The following is an 18,378-nucleotide window of genomic DNA, read 5'->3' as shown; positions in this document are numbered from 1 at the left end:
GATCTTGATTTTTAAAATTTAATTTTACCACGCTTGCTTCTACATGTTGTAGTAAAGGTGGGGGGACCTCACTGTGAGGTAAACCGTTTTTAATTAAAATTTTAATTAAACCGCCGCCAGCCTGGTTAGCTCTGTAACTGTAATATGAGAAATAGTTTGCCAGGAAAATTTTTCTTTGTGGTCTAAGGTGGGTTTCTTGCAGTAGTATTACATCGGGGTTATACTTATTTACAAAATGACGAAGGTCAATTATTTTATTGTTAATGCCATTTGCGTTCCAGTAGACTATGCGAAGGCTATTGCAGGAGAAAACTAGTTAATGACAGGTTGACTTGGGTTATCGAATGCCTTCATGAGTATGTCCAGTTTTTCCATAACAGTGTTTGCGGTTTTTAGTTTTTTAAGCTGTGAGAAGATTAACGGGTACTCGGTCGTTAGCTTTTTAAGTTCTTTCATTGCTTCTATAATGTCTGCGAAATCATTGCCTTCTAAAACGGTGTTGTTGGTATGTTTGTGACCATAGGTTTGTGGCACCAACTATGGTGGGCTTGTGTCGTAAGGTTGTAATCGAGGCGCCATCTCATGATTTCTTGTGTTTTTAAAAAGACCTGCAAAACTGACATTTGGCCTGATCATAGCTTGATTTTTGTGAAATAGTTGTCCCTATTTTTTCTCGCAGACTGAATTTTTGGGAAGATCTCACAGCCGCGGTAAGATGCTATGTGCCCTTGTTTGCCGCAATTGATGCATGTTGGCTTTTCAATTTTTTCCTTTATCGCTCAGGTATTAGTTTCGTGGCTTTCGCCACACTTCAGACATCTGGGCTTTATGTTGCAGTTATTCTCTGCGTGGTGAAAAAAGTTGCAACGATAACATTGCGAGACTAGGTTGCGACCTCTGTAGGGCTCTACTGTGATACTAAGGTAATCCAGATGTTCTATTTTAAAGATTTCCTCGGCCTTTTCAGATTTATTAAGTTCAACCATATAAAATGGAAGAGGTCTCTTAGTTCTTAGCTGGGTAAGTTGAACAACCCTAGTTACTGGGAAACCACTATCCACTAGGTTTTGAGCTATTATTTTTGTGTCGTATTCGTGGGGGAGCCCTTTGATGACTGCTTTTAATGGTCTTTTGTTTTGGGGGGTTATGATATAATAATCATAATACTGCTGCCTGCAGAAATTTTGAATGGCTTTGTGTTGATCAGCCGATTCTGGGAATATTTTTATGAACCCTTTATTCAGTTTGTTGACAGTTTTGCCGCAGGTTTTGGCATTTTGGGATAAAATTTCATTAAAGTTATCTGTGTATTTCAACATTATTGGTGGTATTTTATGTTCTGCAGTGTTGGGAGTTCCATTTTCAACTGGAATATTATTGAGGACTTGAAATTTGTTGCTTATGTTAATTACATTTTTAGGGGGTTCCGGTTTATTTCTGGCAAGTTTCCTCTTTGTTGGAGAGACAAAATTATCATTACTCAGGTTCAGGGAGGGTTCCTTAGAGTGTTCACATTTCGAGTCCTGACAAGAACTAACAGGGTTCATCTTACACAGAAGGGTCTCCATCTCCTGAATCGCTTGCTTTCTTCTAGACTCCATGGCTGCAAGATGCGGGTGGGCATAATCAATCTGCTCCCTCTTGGCATGCCTTGTGGCTTGGTTGATACCTTCAATTTCTAGTCTTAGGACTATTATCGCATCACGGATCATCAAACTTTCCTTGCAATGGATGCAAATATATTTCTCTTTAGTTTGAGGCACATCACTATGATCGCCATCAATGATCATTTCTTCATTTGTCTCCGCTCTCCGCGAATCGGACCACCTTCCTCGCAAACGCTACCGTTCATGACGGAAGCTAGCACGAGCAACGAATGGTACCGACTGCATCCCTTTTTATACTCAACCTACCCGGAAGTTATAACCGGTTTCTACCCACTACATGGTATCACATTTGCCAAGGACAAACCAAACACGTTTTGGAAGATTTTGGCATTTCACGATTAAATCTCCAGGTTCAGGAAATGTTCCAAATTTGAAAAATTGTATCATTGGAGGAGACTCGGGGGTGGTAGAGGGTCCAACATCCAACTCGGGGGTGGTAGAGGGTCCAACATCCGACTCGGGGGTGGTAGAGGGTCCAACATCAGATTCGGGGGTGGTAGAGGGTCCAACATCGGACTCGGGGGTAGTAGAAGAAGAAGAGGGTCCAACATCAGATTTAGAGATGGTAGAGGGTCCAGCATCAGATTCAGAGATGGGTCCAGCATCAGATTCGGGGATGGTAGTAGTAGAAGGTCCAACATTAGAGTTCCTCTTTGAATCTTGTCGAGTTTCTGTTGACAATCTTTTTTGCGGTAAAAGACTCTTTTGTACCTCTAATCGGTACAATTGCAAATCTTTAATAAAATGTTGAATGCAGTCATTGACAATGATGGCATTATCACCCGGTTCTTCCACACATATGAGCAGGGGTGATTTTCAAACAGTCATCACAAATTTCCTCATGCCATATTTATAAGCAAAGCCATCAAATAGACATTTTACAAATAATTGGGCCATTTCCGGGTTTTCTGCAGCGATCAAATTGTGAGCCACTTGAAAGTTGACGACGTGGGTGTTGAGGGTCTGAAGAGGGTTAGTGAAGCCTTTCAAAGGCAGTATTTCATGTCCTTGAACCGCCAGGAATTTAAATTGATTTTTGTAACTGCACGGTTTTTTTTTTTTTCTTCAACAGCTGTGCAATGTCTAAAAGTCGAAACATCATGTGCCCACTCTCGCTGATGAGTACGGTCACCGGATGAAGATAGGGAGTAAAAGCGAGTTGAAACCACATGATGATACAGTTTTGAAACACTGCAGTATTTGGGTGAAATTATATTCATTCAAAAGTTTTTTTAAAACTAAGCTAAACTAAAAAAAAAAAAAAAATTTTAGGATGTTGTATAGCTTTGTTATAATTACTTTTACATTATTAACATTAGTTTACAGTTTATTTATTATTATACTTTTACATTATTAACATTAGATTACAGTTTATTTACTATTATACTTTTACTTTTTCCAAAGATGGTTTATTTAATATTCCAAAATTAACATTACATTACAGTTTATTTACTATTAAAATTTTACATTTTTTTTTCCAAAGCTGGTCTATTCAAATTTTACATTTTTCCCCAAAGCTGGTCTATTGCCAAAATTAACTTTAGATTACAATTTATTTACTATTATCCCAATTTCTGATAAAGTCTCTCTTCAAGGTTGGCACACTCTTGAACCCAAAAAAATGGGAGAGAGCCGATACGACGCGAGTCAAGAAATATTTTGTCTTATCCACGTTTCCAAACATTCCCCATGAAAGTCGAGAAGCGTCTAGGGGCTGCTCCAAAAATTCTGCTCCGAGGGAAAAAGAAGGTGAAAATTTGCGCAGGGAAAATTGAGGCGATATGGTTGTGTCCGTTATTTATCGGCAGTTGAAAGATGGTTTTGAACGTATTTAAAACACTTTTATTTAATAATAAATGAAATTATAGTGTGCATATGAATAAGTATTATCTTTCAATCATTTACGAATGTAATTATTTTGTGGGAAAAAATTCGCGCGGAAAATCTTAATATTAGCTATGCCTATGGCTGTGTCCATTGCAAGCTGTACACGATACAAATATTTTGAATCGTTAAATGCAATTATAGTGTGCATATGAAAAAGTATTATCTTTCAGTTATTTACGAATGTAACTATTTTGTGAAATAATGTTTAATATGGATGTAAGAATTGCAAGCTGTACACGATACAAATATTTTGAATCATGTACAACTCATCACACATTTCTGTTTCTGTACCTGTTCATGTCAATTAAGAAGTTATAGGATTAGATGATAGTTCTAGATATTTATCTTTGTTAAGAAAATAACTTTTTATGAAATCCTCTAAGTCATTTTTTTCCCAGATTATTAAGCATGTAAATTACATTTAGAAAGTCATACTTTATTTACCTGAAACATTTTGTCCATATATTTTTACAAAGTTTACATATGTTGATAATAAATTTGATACACAACTATTTTTATAATTAAAAAAAAAGCATTTCATTGGCAATTGACGTAAAAAAGATGGACAAAAGATTATCCTCAGTTGTGTAAATAAATTGCACATCAAACTGGGAATTAAATGAATATCTTGCATTTAGCTAGGTAAAAATCTTGCATTTGATTTCTTAAGATTTTAAAATTATATTTACTTATATAATATTATGAAAGTTATTCAAGAGATTTTGTTATTGTTGAAGCCTACTACGAAGGCTTTTTATTACAGGATTTTTCCATGTAAAATTTTTAAAGAAAATGCTTCTCTTTATTTAAAAGCAAAAATGTTTATAAAAAAATCCTTTATATTCAATGGGATTGTATGTTTGAAATTACAGATCTATTTATGCTGTAACAGCTATGACTTCGTAATATGCTGAAAAGAAAAGCACCGCCAATGTTTTTATTTATTCGGAAAGAAAATATTTATATGATAAAATACCTTGTATATTTCATTATATCTGAAAATTTTTAAAGATAAATCTTACTTTATTTTTTTAAAGAATTATATTTAATGATTGTTAAAAGATTTTCATCGTATCATGTTATGAAAACTTATTTGTGTGTACCTGTAATGAGTCATGTTCTTCTATTAAAATTTGACCATATGTTTTTTACGTTTGATTGATTTAATTCAAATACTAGATACTCTTGTGCAATGAAAATATAAAAAAAGGTCAGTTAAATATCCCTAATATAGAATCTAAGTGAAATGAATAATGACAAATTGTCAACTTTTTTAGTGTTATATTGAATATTAGAACAGCTTTAGATTTTTTTAATTGTATTAGACTGACTGTATTTTAGATTTTTTTTGTGTTGTTGTTTTTACCATCTCAATTCAAGAATTTTTTTAGAGGTTTACTATCATGCATTTTAGTTTAAAAAAATATGTATATACAAGTAAGATAATGAAAAAATGTAAACCTTTTGTGTAATATCAATTTGAATGAAATAACCAAACTTCTAATGTGAGTAAATTAGCCAAAAATGCAGTAATTTTTTTAAATAAACATCTTTGTATCGCATAAATATTCTACATTATTTTAGATTTTTAAAGTGATTTAATTTTAGTATTTAGAAATGGAGTTGCTATAACTCTTTCTTGTAATCTATTTACTGAATAAATTATATATGAATTTACAAATTGCAAGTTAGTTTGGGTTTAGATAGAGAGGTATGCACTTACAATGATGGCTTCATTTAACCATCATCAAATTGTGAAGAATTATTTAAAATTCAAAAAGTAAATGATAATTGCAACTGTTCTGTTTGATGTAAAGATTGTGATTGTTGTATCCATAATTATATCTGCAGCTGCATTGATTCTTCAATCAGATGGAATATGTGCAAGCATATTCATTTTGTATGCATGTACAATAAGAAAACAAATAATGTTTCCAATGATGAAAATTGATAAAGCTGCAGAAACCTACAATCTTAATGAAAATATAGCATCAATTTCATCTCCCAGACCAACCAATGAAACTTTTATGAATGAATGAAACTTTTTATGAATTACCAATGAAAACTGAATTTAACTTTTAATGAATCGGATTCACTTATAAAGTATGTAAATAACAACAATGAATCTGTGATGCCTTTATCGCCACAACAAGAAAAACTGAGGGAATATTGTAATAAAATTATTAATTCCCTTGTTACGGCAGAAGAATTAAATGTTGCTCGAACAAAAATTTCTTTCATTATGCCCATTTTTAATGCTTTAAGATGTAATTTAAAACCACATGCTGCTACTTTTCAAACCAAAAGTAATGCTTAAGGAGACGCTTTTTTTTTACAAGAAGAAAAAATTTCAAGTCATGAAAAAATATTTCTGTCCTTTCTGCCAGTGAATCTAAAGCAATAGCTTTAAATCTTTTAAGTCAGAATATTAATTCAGCAAGCCAGTAACAAAAGTAGTGTAATTATCCAGCATACTTTTATATTCATATTTTGTTAATGCATTAAACCCAGCATCAAAAGCCATAATAATTTTAAATATTTTATCAGTTATTTATAAATAAAATTAGATTGTTATTGAAAAACTATTATCTGTTTTCAGTCATTTACAAATGTAATTAATGTGTGAATTTGAAAAATTATGAACCTGTTTTCAATTATTTATAACCATTATTGTAGTACATACTCAAAAGTATCTGAACTTATTTTTTAATTAATTTTAGATGTGATTGTAGTATGTATTTCAAATTTACTTTGGATTATTTCTAAATATGATAGTAGTGTGAATATATATATATGATTAATATAAAATGTTTTTAACCTTAATTGTTTTAATAATCTTTTCAAATCTTAATTTTAGTTGCATTTCAGAATTAAATAAATATATATGTATGTATGTTACAATTAAACTTCCAATTATGTAGAACTTCTTCCTCAATTCTATTTTTGAAATTGCTCATGTCTAGTAAACAAGTATAAGATTAGATGCTAATTATAACTAATATTTATCTTTATTTACAAAACTTTCAATGAATTCCCCCATGTCACTAATTTTTTCAGATTATTAAGCATGCAAATTGCTTTCAAAAAGTTCACTTTATTTACTTGAAATATTTTATCCACATATCTTCAGAAGTTTATATATGTTGATAATACATCTAATGTATAGTAATTTTTATAATATAGATGAATATTTCATTGACAATTGATACAATAATAAATTATTTGTAGTTTTTTAAACAGTTGGTAAGCATGACATTGAATATGAGCAAAAGATTATCTTCAAATGTAAATTTAAATCCTACATCAAACTGGGAATTAAATGCATGTCTTGCATTTAGTTATGTAAAAACATTTATTAAAATACAAAATCTTGTTTTTTTTAATTATTAAATTGTATTTTGTAATGAGATATGATAATAATTCAATATTTTTATTATTACTGAAGACTAACAAGACATGACTAATGTTGTTGTTTTTCTAAAATAAGATATCTTGTATATAAAAATGTTCATTTTCAATCAAAAATAAAAATCTTTATTAAAAAATGTTATGGTGAATGAGAATACATATTTAAAATTACATTTCTTTGTATTCTGAAAAAGAAATGATTTCATTGTATGCTGAAAAGAAGAGCACTGAAAACATTTTTATATTATAACATCTCAGCAAAAAAGAAAAAATATATATATGATAAAATATCCTTTTAATTTGCATTATATCTAAGAATTTTTTAAAAGATAAGCCTTGCTTCTTTTTAACTTAAAATTTCATATTTAATGTCTTTTAATATACTATCATCATTTCATGTCGTGAAGACTTATTTGTATATATGCATAGTTAGTCATTTTCCAATAATAAAATTCCATTTCATTTTTTTATGTTTGATTGATTTGATTTTTAATTCAAATACGAGCTATTCTTGACAATGAAATTATTAAAAAGACCAGTTAAATATTCCTAATGTAATAATGTAATTCCTAATGCAACGCACATGCACATAAAATGTTTAAATACAATTCTGTAGCTTAACGCTTTCAGAATCAACTCTGCCATAAATAATAGTACTACCTTCAAGAATCAGAGGGTTGAATTTATTAAACTATTTACTTTCTTTACATTATATATATATATATATATTGTGCAATCAGTTTCACTTACACTCTTTTTTAAATATCCCTTAGGAATCATTCAAAAATATTAAAATTAGTTAATAACAAATTAAAACCATAAAATAATTTTAGGTATCATCAAACCAACAATTATTTACTTAAAAGGATACTTGACAAATGGATTTAACAATTTGTTTAAAATAATTTCAAAAATAAAATCTTGTTCTTATTACATTTCAAAATAATTAATTTTTTTCATAAACTCCTCCCTTTTTATAGTAAAGATGTCCACCTCAAATGCTAGCTTTAACAAAATAAATAGGGTTTGAGTTTATGTGGGAGAGAAAAAAAAAATGATACAAGGTGAATATCAGTAATTCCGGATCTGACATAAAATTTCATGTCATAAGCAAAAAATAATTGCTCATACTTATAAGTATTTCCAAATGTGGAAATAATTTAAACCTGTCTGAGAGATACTTCTAAAATTTTAGCCTTTCAGCTTAACTGAACTTTACGTAAAAAATGAACAGAATCACATTGATATATTACATATGGTTAAATACCAATATCGTAATAATGGAGAAAATTGAGATCAATCAGTAAAGCTGTACATACAAGGACTTTAAATCCTGAAACTTGTTTTATATGCAATTTCTCAGCCTTAAAAAAAAAATGTCTATATATTTTTGATGCTATGCAGTTTTTCTTAAAATTAATCTGTTGAAGACTGTAAATAGGTATTTTTAAAATTATAGTACAAAAATTTCAATGTATATTAAGGTTACTAGGCCACTGTCATATTTATTGCAATTCATGCTCTTATTGCTCATGTCTAGTAAACAAGTATAAGATTAGATGCTAATTATAACTAATATTTAATATAAATGAGGGATAAAATATGCAATAGAGATGTAAGATTATTAAAAGTACCATAACTTTAACATCTATAATAATCAGATACTTAAAAATATTTTGTCATGGACATTAAGCATTATGTTATTATGTAATTTTTTTTTATTGGCTATATTTCTATACTAAACTTTAATGAACAAAATCGCAGCTTTGGGCCTTTATATTTTATCTTCTACTAACACTGGTTATTCAGATGTGCTTGATTTTACAATGATAAAATTCTAATATCTTAATATTTTAAGAGTTTTAAAATATCATAAGATCCTGTGATTTACAAATGTTGTCAGCAAATAAAAATATTAAAAATTAAAAACTAACATTTCAAATCATAAAATCTCAGTTTATATATATCAATTATTAAATATTAATAAGTAAAAAAAAAAAAAAAAAGCAAACCTAAAAGGCATGGAGCTGACAATAACAAAAGTCTAGTAAAATATTATTGAAGAAAAAAGGATAATTTATTGATCATGAATAATAAATGTTATTTCAAATCGTTAGTTTTTCACATTTTTTTTTAAATATAGGTACATTTAACATTTTCAATAAGCTATTACATATATAACATTTCCAATGGTTAAATCGTGCAAATTTAGATCACAATGTATAACATTTTCAAGAGTTAAATCGTGCAAATTTAGGTTACAATGTAATTATTAACTTTAGTTCTCATTGAGACATGAGTAAGGCTCTCAATTTAATTTATTAAAAAACAAAATTCAAAACTTAAAATTAAAAAGGAAAGGCAAAAAGGACCAGCAATTATGTACTAAAATACATTCTCATAGCAGAATAAGCAATTAACTCCTTCATAATCATCAGTTTAATAATAACTGATTTAACACTAATTTAATAATTTGGTAGTCAAATGAAACATCAAATATTTCAATGACACAGATATCAAGGCTAAGTATGCATCTACTCAAAACTGTAATATTAATTTACTGCAAAATAATATAAATAACTTTTAAAAATTTAAATGTCCTTTCAATATAGTTTAATAAAATTCACTTGAATTATGAAACTGAAATGTATGCACTTTAATATATAAATTTATTTTTCATTTATGGGATCTAAATATTAGACTCGTATATATCGATATTTCTTCATAATTACATTTTCAGATCTATGTATTTAATACATACCCAACTATATGTGTTTGAAAATATTCCTTAAAAATGCACATTGGCGCTGAAATATATATATAACAGTAAATTGATCAAATCATAATTTTCTCAAATAAATACAAAAGCTTTCAAGTTACTAATTGATAATATACAACAAAAAAATACTTGTCTGTTGTCACAATAACTCCACCTAAACAAATAATATGACAGTGTGTTTGGTATTCCGAGATACATTTATAAGTAAACTGAGCTACTTTCAAATTAATTAAAGTATTTAAAAAGTAAAGGAATAAAAAATAAATCAATGATTTGGGTGACATGGATGATAAATCTATAATGTATTCTTTATTTGAACAATAATTTTTTTGCAGCATCTTACTTTTCATATAATGTCATAACTTCTATATAAAAAAAGCGTTGTTATATTTAGTTCAATAACACTATTCTAAAATCAAAGGCATCTACATTTCAGAATTCCGAAGACAAATTTTGAAACATTTTTGAACATATAGAATTATACAGTTCAAGAATCTGACGAGAAATCACGTGGGCTGAAAAACTCCGTTTTCCCTAAACATCAGAAAATCCCTGTTTTTCACTAAGAGAAAAGTTTTGGTGCTGTCCCTAGAGTCTAGTTGAAAGTCGTGTCCGCATAAGGTCGCGATTTTTCTGTGTAAGGGCTTTGTACATATCGGGCAATCTCCCACACAACTTTCTGGCCCTGGGGAAGAGTAGATGGACTGCATGGTGAGTTCCCCTAATCTGGTCCATTTGTCCATTTCCCTCATATGTTTATCGTAATTGCAATAGAGTGTCATGGCAAATTCCATCAGACGGGGGATCCCTACCGTCTTCCACAAAAACCATAGCAGTCCATCCTTTTTCCGTGCAAAAGATCTCAACTCCTCGCTGATGATAGGTACCAACTTCAGATCAATAGTTGGTACCATCTCTTTTACAAGATTCACCATCTCTTCCATGTGGGCCTCACCCACATGAACCTCTGCTGGCTCCGGCAACCGCTCCAACACTGCTCGCAGCAATTGTGTATACAAAGACAGGGACATTTTGCAAGAAATGAAGTGAGACAGTCGCACGAGCTTTTATATATACTGTGAGTAGGCACATGCTCAGTGATCCCTTTTGAATAATATCTGCACTCATTTTTTATCTGCACAAAGTCCAAAGCTAGTTTATTGTAGAAGGCTGGTTCAGTGAGGAATGGGATCCATTTTTATTCTAAAAAAATTCTCGATGCCTCGTACTACGGCCAGCCAACGATGACATTTCTTCTTGCAATATATGCACTTTTCAATTTCATTTCGGCTGTTTAAAATAAAAGTTTGATGTTTTAGTTTTAAACGGCCAAAGATTTTTTTGTAATAACGTTTGGTTTTCCAGTCTGCAAAGAAGAGATGCGTACCAATTGTCTGTGCCAATGCCTTTCTCAAACGCTTAGGGTGCAGCTTATCGGACGAATGGGAGACGTGTCCGTTTGTCAATGTGAATCCCTTTTCATCAATGCATAGATGTTTTTCCCTTTCATCCCTTTTCATCAATGCATAGAAACCTATGTTTTCCAAAAATTACTAAATATTAAAAAATTATTAAAAAATTTGAGTATAATGAAGCAAGAACATGCTTAGTCACTGATCCAAATCAGTTGTGTACAATGCATAAGAAAAAAAAAGTTTTCTAAGCTAACATACATTGCTTTCACAAATCAAACTTTTATTGCATTTTATACCATATGTATATATATCATTTTGATCTTGTCAATAAAAACAGAAAGAAAGTGATTTAAAAATATGAAACATACCAAAATAACATATTTAGGAATGAGTTTCAAAGAATGCAATAATGGCAACATTAAACTCACCTGTAACACTATTATCTAAAATTTCAGAGACAAACGAGTCAGACAGATGAAAGAAATTATCAAAATCATCCAGCATTACAAATCCATCATAATCGGATGAACATGAGCTAGCATCATTTCGAGTTGTGTACCCAGACATCAATTCATCCCTGAAAGAAGTTAAACATTAAAATATAAAACATTTGAAGAGGGGAGGCTGAATATTATATCTCATTCTTGAATATAACATCTATAGAATATAATAATAATCAGTTCAAGCAATTCATTGCATGAAATTAGAGATGTGTACTTCAATTTAGATCTGCATTGCTTCAGATATTAGCAAATTAGCACTTCTAAATTGAAAAAAAAAAAAAATATATCATGCAATGCTTTAAAATTTTTGTAGCTCAAAATCAAAGAAGGTTTAAAAGATCTCAAGGTTATACTTAATAGATAATTTTTCCACCAATACATTATTTGATGAGCCATTTTTTTTACCCAACAGGTAAACAAACAAACAAACAAAAAAAACATTTAAAAAATAAGGATTCTACGTTATTTTTTTTCAAGTCTAGAAGATTTATTACAATTTTTGATTCATCATGAAGTAGTCTAGTTTCAGTTCCTAATATTACTATTTCTGTTGTGATTTAATGCTTACTTAACAATAACTTATTCATTCAGTCAGACTTCATTTAAAAATTGCATTTATTAATAAATATGCTTTGCCTTGCCTGCCCGATCATTTTTAAGGGACTACTGGACAATGTTAAATTCTTGGTGAATTTGAACATAATTTTCTAACCTTCATGTTCTTAATATACCATAATCATTCTTTAACTTACAAGCCCTCACCCATTTCATGCCTTATTTATTTTTTAAATAAATATTGCATTTGAACACTTTTTGCAAAAAGACAACACACATAAGATGAAATTTAATCATTCAAGATACAAAATGGTTACATGCATTAGATTATTTAGGTTATTCGGAGATAAAAATTTATTTGGTTAGTTCCATTGTTTATTTCAGTTGTCCTAATTTTTAAAGATGTACTTAAAATTTAATAAATATTGTTTAAATCGTAAAGAGGAGCATTTTCCCTTTATTACTCCATAGTTTTCAATATTCTACAGGAAAAATTAATAAGCTTTTGCTTTTTTTCTCCAAAATTTTGAAATACAATAATTATTTGGTTAAAATATTTCTAAACATTTCAGAGCAAGAGTTTAACATACAAATACAAAGTTAGATATATTTATCTGTTTCGCAAGATTTGTGCTATTCTTAAATATTTAGAAAACTGTGTGTGGTTACCAAAACTACTCTTTTAAGTAGAACTGGAGAAAATAACATAATAATTAAGCCCTTTCTGCAGATAAGCTCCATAAGTGTAAATAAAGTCTAGCAGACCTTCTTTTTGTAAAGGATTTTCTGTATCAATAAGCATGTGATATTGAAATCTGATACAGTATTCGTACCTTATAAAACGAAAAGATTAAATAGTATGGATATAAAAAAAAATTTCATTCTGATCATGAACAATTTCATCAATTTTCTAGAATTCAAATATACTCATTAATATTAAAGACTATGAACAAAACAATCTATATTTGAATCTATTAATTTTAAATAGAAATAAGCCCAATAAATTCAATATTTAAAATAAAATGTGCCTTGGATGAATATAGAAAAATTAAAAATTCACTAAAATACAAGATTCAAATTTAAGTCTGTTATAGATTACCAAATGCCAGATTGATTTAAAAAAAATAATTCAAATTCAGTAGAAAGGAATTAATTTAATAATCAAGAAGAGATTTTTGCTATTTTTTAATGAACACTAAGACATATGAATAATAGTACTAGCTTTTAAATATAATCTGCCGCAAAAGCAGTTTACATTTAAATATGAATGCTCATTTAATTCTGATCAACAACAGAGCATACATAAAAAGAAAGGAAATCAGTAGATTTAACATGACTTATAAACCTAGGTGTGTTTTTTTCCCCCTTGCTAATAAAAATTGATAATCCAAAATAAAAAGTTAAATATGAAGATCATTTTACTTATTTATTATTATAAGATTTAGAAACTGGCAACATAGAAATTTATATTCTTGTCTAACAGATATTATAACTATTAATTTTTAAGTATTATAGAAAATTATTTTACATTCTGAACTCAAAGCACAAATTTCAACATCAGAACGGTGTATCCATTAAGTAGTTAAAATTCTATAACTCATACTTTCATAACTCAACGAATCTAGGACAACTGTGAAAAATAAATATTTTGAATTGAGAATTTATACAATATTTCTCCATCAACAATTTTACAAATTATATCTTATTTCAAATTATCAGCAATGTAAATACTTTCATTTTATCATTAAACAGATTTTTGGATAGTACAAGCAATTAAAGTTTTTAAAAATGCAAGTTTTATTAAAATCATTTACACTCAAGACAAATGATTATGAAAATTTAATATGCATTTTGGACTCGAGTGAAAAAAGAGTCTTGCTTTGAAACTTGCTAATTTAATATTTTAAAAATAAAATATGCACTGCAAAAATGATTTCTTTAACTGCAGATTCTTTTTATAATTCTAATCATCTCTTTAAAAATATTTTAAAGCATTGACTGCTTATAAAAATCTTGAAACTTTTTTGCATTTATTTGAACTTAACGAAAAAAAAAAAAAATGTTAAAATATCAGACTAGGCAAAATTGGTCCAAATATCAAAAGTAAAGAAAAATCAAATTTACAAATAAAATTGCAGATGAAAATATGATTTTTAAATCCTATTAATTATCTTTTATAAATAAGTTTCATTCAAAAACCTGTTATAAAATTATACATATCTATTTAGCTTTTAATATAAATCCAAAGTCAGCATTTTCTTTTATGTGTTATTTCTTTTATATGATGTAAACTAGTTTTAAGTATCTACCTCTTTGAATTTAAACAAGAATTTCATATAAAAGCTTCTGTGGATAATGTTTTAATAGGTTTTTTTTAAAATTTTATTTTGGTAGTTTTTAACAGGTTTCTAAAAATTAATTTAAAAAGTGTCAGATAAATTTAAAAAAATTCTACTCAGCAATTACATTTTACATTTATAATTTCTACATACAATAATTTTAAAAAATCTAATTTCTCCACATCTTATTTCGTTATTTTTTTAATCTGAATTTTAACTCAGGTTATAAGCAGTCTCAGTCTTTAATCTGAATTGTAACTCAGCAACTAAGTCACGCCTACAGCTGTAATGCATTGTTAACATCTTATCATACTAAGAATCAAATCACTAGATATATGAAAAGATGCTGAAGATTTTATATAGGACAACTTCTGCAAAAATTACAGATATCGCCTACAGAAAACTACAGAATGTAAAATATCGCCAAATGCTACAAAATTCGCCAATTGTCCTCCATCTTAGATTGCTCCAAAATGGCGCTATTTTTACTTAAAAAATGACTCTAATGGGGGGGGGGCAGCCCCCCCGTCACAGAATCATTAAAAAGACTAAATAAAGCAATTTTTACTTAAAAAATGATAAAACAGACGAAAAATTAACCCTTTTAACGATTCTAATGAAGGGGCCAGCCCCCAACCCCCCGATTAGCAAATATTAAACATATTTAAAGCACAAATTTCACAGATCTTTTAATGTAGTGCACACTATCACGACAAACCCAAATCCATCCATCATTCAAATCAATCCTTTCAACCAAATTCTTCTTTTTCCCACACTTACAACACACACTCATTAGCAATCAATTTCTCATTCATACACCATTTGATCACATCCAGTTTCGGAGCCTTTCGTAAGTAAAAAAAAAAAGATCATACAAACCAGCATTGTCATCGAATTGTTTTTGGATTTGAAAACGAGGAAATTTTTTACCGATAGCACCCATCACGAGAAGCACGTGTTCACAAACTAACCCTTTCGAGGAGAAAAAACAAACGTCTGACCCTAACGGAGTGACAAGTGGAAAAGAGCGACCCCTGACCCTTACAGAACAGACCAATTTAGGGCTGCCTTAGGATAGCCACCGGTGAAGCATTTGGCGATATATCGCCAAGAAAAAATTGAAATTTGGTGCCGTACCTTAAACTTTACTTTGGCCAACTAACTATTTTTCTTTGACATTCTAGAAATTTATAATTAAAAAAAAACCTTGCAAATTGAAGATAAATTTTTATTAGTAAAAATGTTATTATTCTACATAAAAACCAATTCGGCTAATTATGTCAGTGACTTTATAAAATGACAGAAAGCATACATCTGGATTTTTACTTTTAAAACTATGAAAGGATTTCCATCATCCCACAGACTTTTTTTTAATTATTATTAAGTAAAGGTATCAAATGAAAATTTAAAAATTACGTACAGCTCAAATACATCATAAAGATTGTTTTCTTTTTTCCACCATTAAAAACGAGATACATATATCCAAAATATATATTTATATTACCAGGAGTGTATATTAACTTATCTCATGAATTTGCCACTTTACTTAAAGATGGTTCATACAAAGCAATTTGTTTTCTAACAAACCAAATTATGTTTTATGCTGGATCTTATTTTAATATTTATATTACTAATGAGAGAATCTAATTTCTGAGAGAATCTGTATACAAAATTTTGAAAATACTTAATTGCCAGATAGTTTTTAAAAATTTAGAGCACTTAATAAAGTTTTATAAGATTTACACAGCAATATTAACATCTAAATTCAATCAAATAAATCATGTTAATGAAATATTTAATATTCTGCATCTAAGTTGAAAAACAATTATACTTAAATTGAATAACTGTTCTTTTTTAAAAGCTTTACATCTCTTCCCCCATTAAGCAACACAATTATCTGAAAGTACTAATTGCAAAACTGAGGAAGTTTTTGTTCATACACACTGTTGTAAAAAATATTTTACAAGTTAAATAAAATGCACAGCTAGTTAGAAATGTAAAATACTTCAACAAATAAATATTCAAAGGATGAAATTAAATTACAATTTTTTAAAATGTATACTCTTGGATGTAAATGTAATAGGTCTAGACGGAAAAAGAGTACTTATGGTTCAAAGGTAACTTTACCATTAGTAAAAAATCCTTAAAATATCAGATGAATTGCACATTTCACGTTGCTTAGTTAACTAGTAAAACATACCATATAATCAACTTTATAAATAATAATACTGAGTAATTATATCTTGTCACATTCATTCATAACAAGTTTATTCATTTTAATAAAGCAATTAATCAGAAAATGCTAGATTAATTGTATTATGATCACAAAAGTATCCAGGACCAACATGTATAACACTAACATTCCAAAAAACTCAAACTCATTTTTCCTGTGAAAAATTGCATAAGAATAATTAATAAAGCTAAGGATCACAGAATAATAAACATACCTGGTCCTGTCAAAATCGCAATTTAGGTCTAAATGTGAGGAAGCATCAAATACATTTCCAGTTTGAAAAAGTTCAGAATCCCTGACACTGTAAAAAAAGAAAAAGAAAAAAAGATCTTCAAAATACAAATACTGACGACAAAATGTAATATTTCTTGAAAAATATAAAAAATAAACACACATGATGTATAACATCAATTTTTTAAAAGTTTTATTTGACATGAAATAAAAAGAAACAATTTAACCTAAAGGCATCGAGTTCATATTCTTCCAATATCCAAATTCAGTATAAGAATCAGCGTTTATTCAACAGCTTAAGCTTAACAAAATCATGTTATCAAGAGAAAAATTATTAATAAATACGCAAATAAGATGTGAAATACCCTAGAACGTCAAGTTACAAGCATTTCTTTTACATTTTTAATAAAGAATCCCTAGATGACTTCTTCCGGTTATAAAAGATACTATTTCGTACGACTTATGCGCCGGAAGAAAATGCAATTTTGGAAAATTTTTACTACCCATTTTTCAACTGCCGATTTGAATTAATTTTAAATGCGATCAAAATTAAATATTTCAGAGTAATTTTAAAATATGAAAATAACTGGAGTAACTGATGCACGTAAAATGATTACCAGGAACCAGAGCCCGCCAGACATGAACTCATTGTGATTACCTTACAAGTTAGGAGTTTAAAGATATAATACAATTGCCAACCACTGTTAAATTCCCCTTGAATTATCACCAACCTAAATGTCAAAATACATTTGTAACTCTATCCGATTTAACAGTAAATTTTCAAATCAAGTAACCACGTTGGCACGGCAACGTGGGTAACATATAAACAGCACATGTTCTTACCTGCAACTCATAAAGCTTGATTCAATCATATCCGAGAGTATTTGTAAAAAATTATTAAATAAACTGTGATGATTAAAATTTCATTCCTAACAGCTGCAATATCAAAGAATGTATGATTTAATTACATCAGAGTATCTAACACCACGCGGCTGCAACGCGGCACTCTTAAAACGTGGATTTGCAATCAAATCAAAGAAAACAATAATGCAACTGTTGCCTTTAACAAATAGAGAATTGTCCAGCCGCCTATACAATTTTTCGATTAAAGTAACGATAAAAGAAGAAGAAGAAAAAAAAAAAAAAAAAAAAAAAAACATCTGATTGTAACAATGGTTAATAAAATATTGGTTTCAGCAAGATAAATATTCTGTTATAATTTTTGGCATAAAAATTTACTTCGAACTACATATTACACACATCAAAAAACTAATATTTTTTTCATTTTAGTGAGCTTTATTCTCTTTTTCTGAGAAACCAGATATGAGAAGAGTGAATAAATGTAGGGATGACGAATATTT

General features: G+C 28.9%; 1 protein-coding gene across 3 annotated transcripts; it reads right to left on the bottom strand.

The window, feature by feature from the left end:
- Positions 1 to 9,017: 9,017 nt before the first annotated feature.
- On the bottom strand, positions 9,018 to 18,031 carry LOC129959456 (uncharacterized). 3 transcript variants are annotated; one of them, XM_056072292.1, is made up of 4 exons: positions 17,861 to 18,031; positions 17,001 to 17,087; positions 11,585 to 11,733; positions 9,018 to 11,275 (listed from the first exon to the last, which is right to left on the bottom strand). In XM_056072292.1, exons 1-4 carry the CDS (start codon positions 17,887 to 17,889, stop codon positions 10,917 to 10,919), a joined length of 624 nt encoding a protein of 207 aa, XP_055928267.1. In that variant the 5' UTR covers positions 17,890 to 18,031; the 3' UTR covers positions 9,018 to 10,916. The 3 variants fall into 3 exon arrangements, with proteins under 3 accessions (XP_055928267.1, XP_055928269.1, XP_055928268.1); XM_056072294.1 differs by having other exon boundaries at positions 9,018 to 9,895; XM_056072293.1 differs by having other exon boundaries at positions 9,018 to 9,769.
- Between the last annotated feature and the right edge of the window lie 347 nt (positions 18,032 to 18,378).

Source organism: Argiope bruennichi, chromosome X1 (genome assembly GCF_947563725.1).
Source record: "Argiope bruennichi chromosome X1, qqArgBrue1.1, whole genome shotgun sequence".
NCBI classification, from domain to species: domain Eukaryota; kingdom Metazoa; phylum Arthropoda; class Arachnida; order Araneae; family Araneidae; genus Argiope; species Argiope bruennichi.
This window is presented reverse-complemented; position numbering and strand designations above follow the sequence as displayed.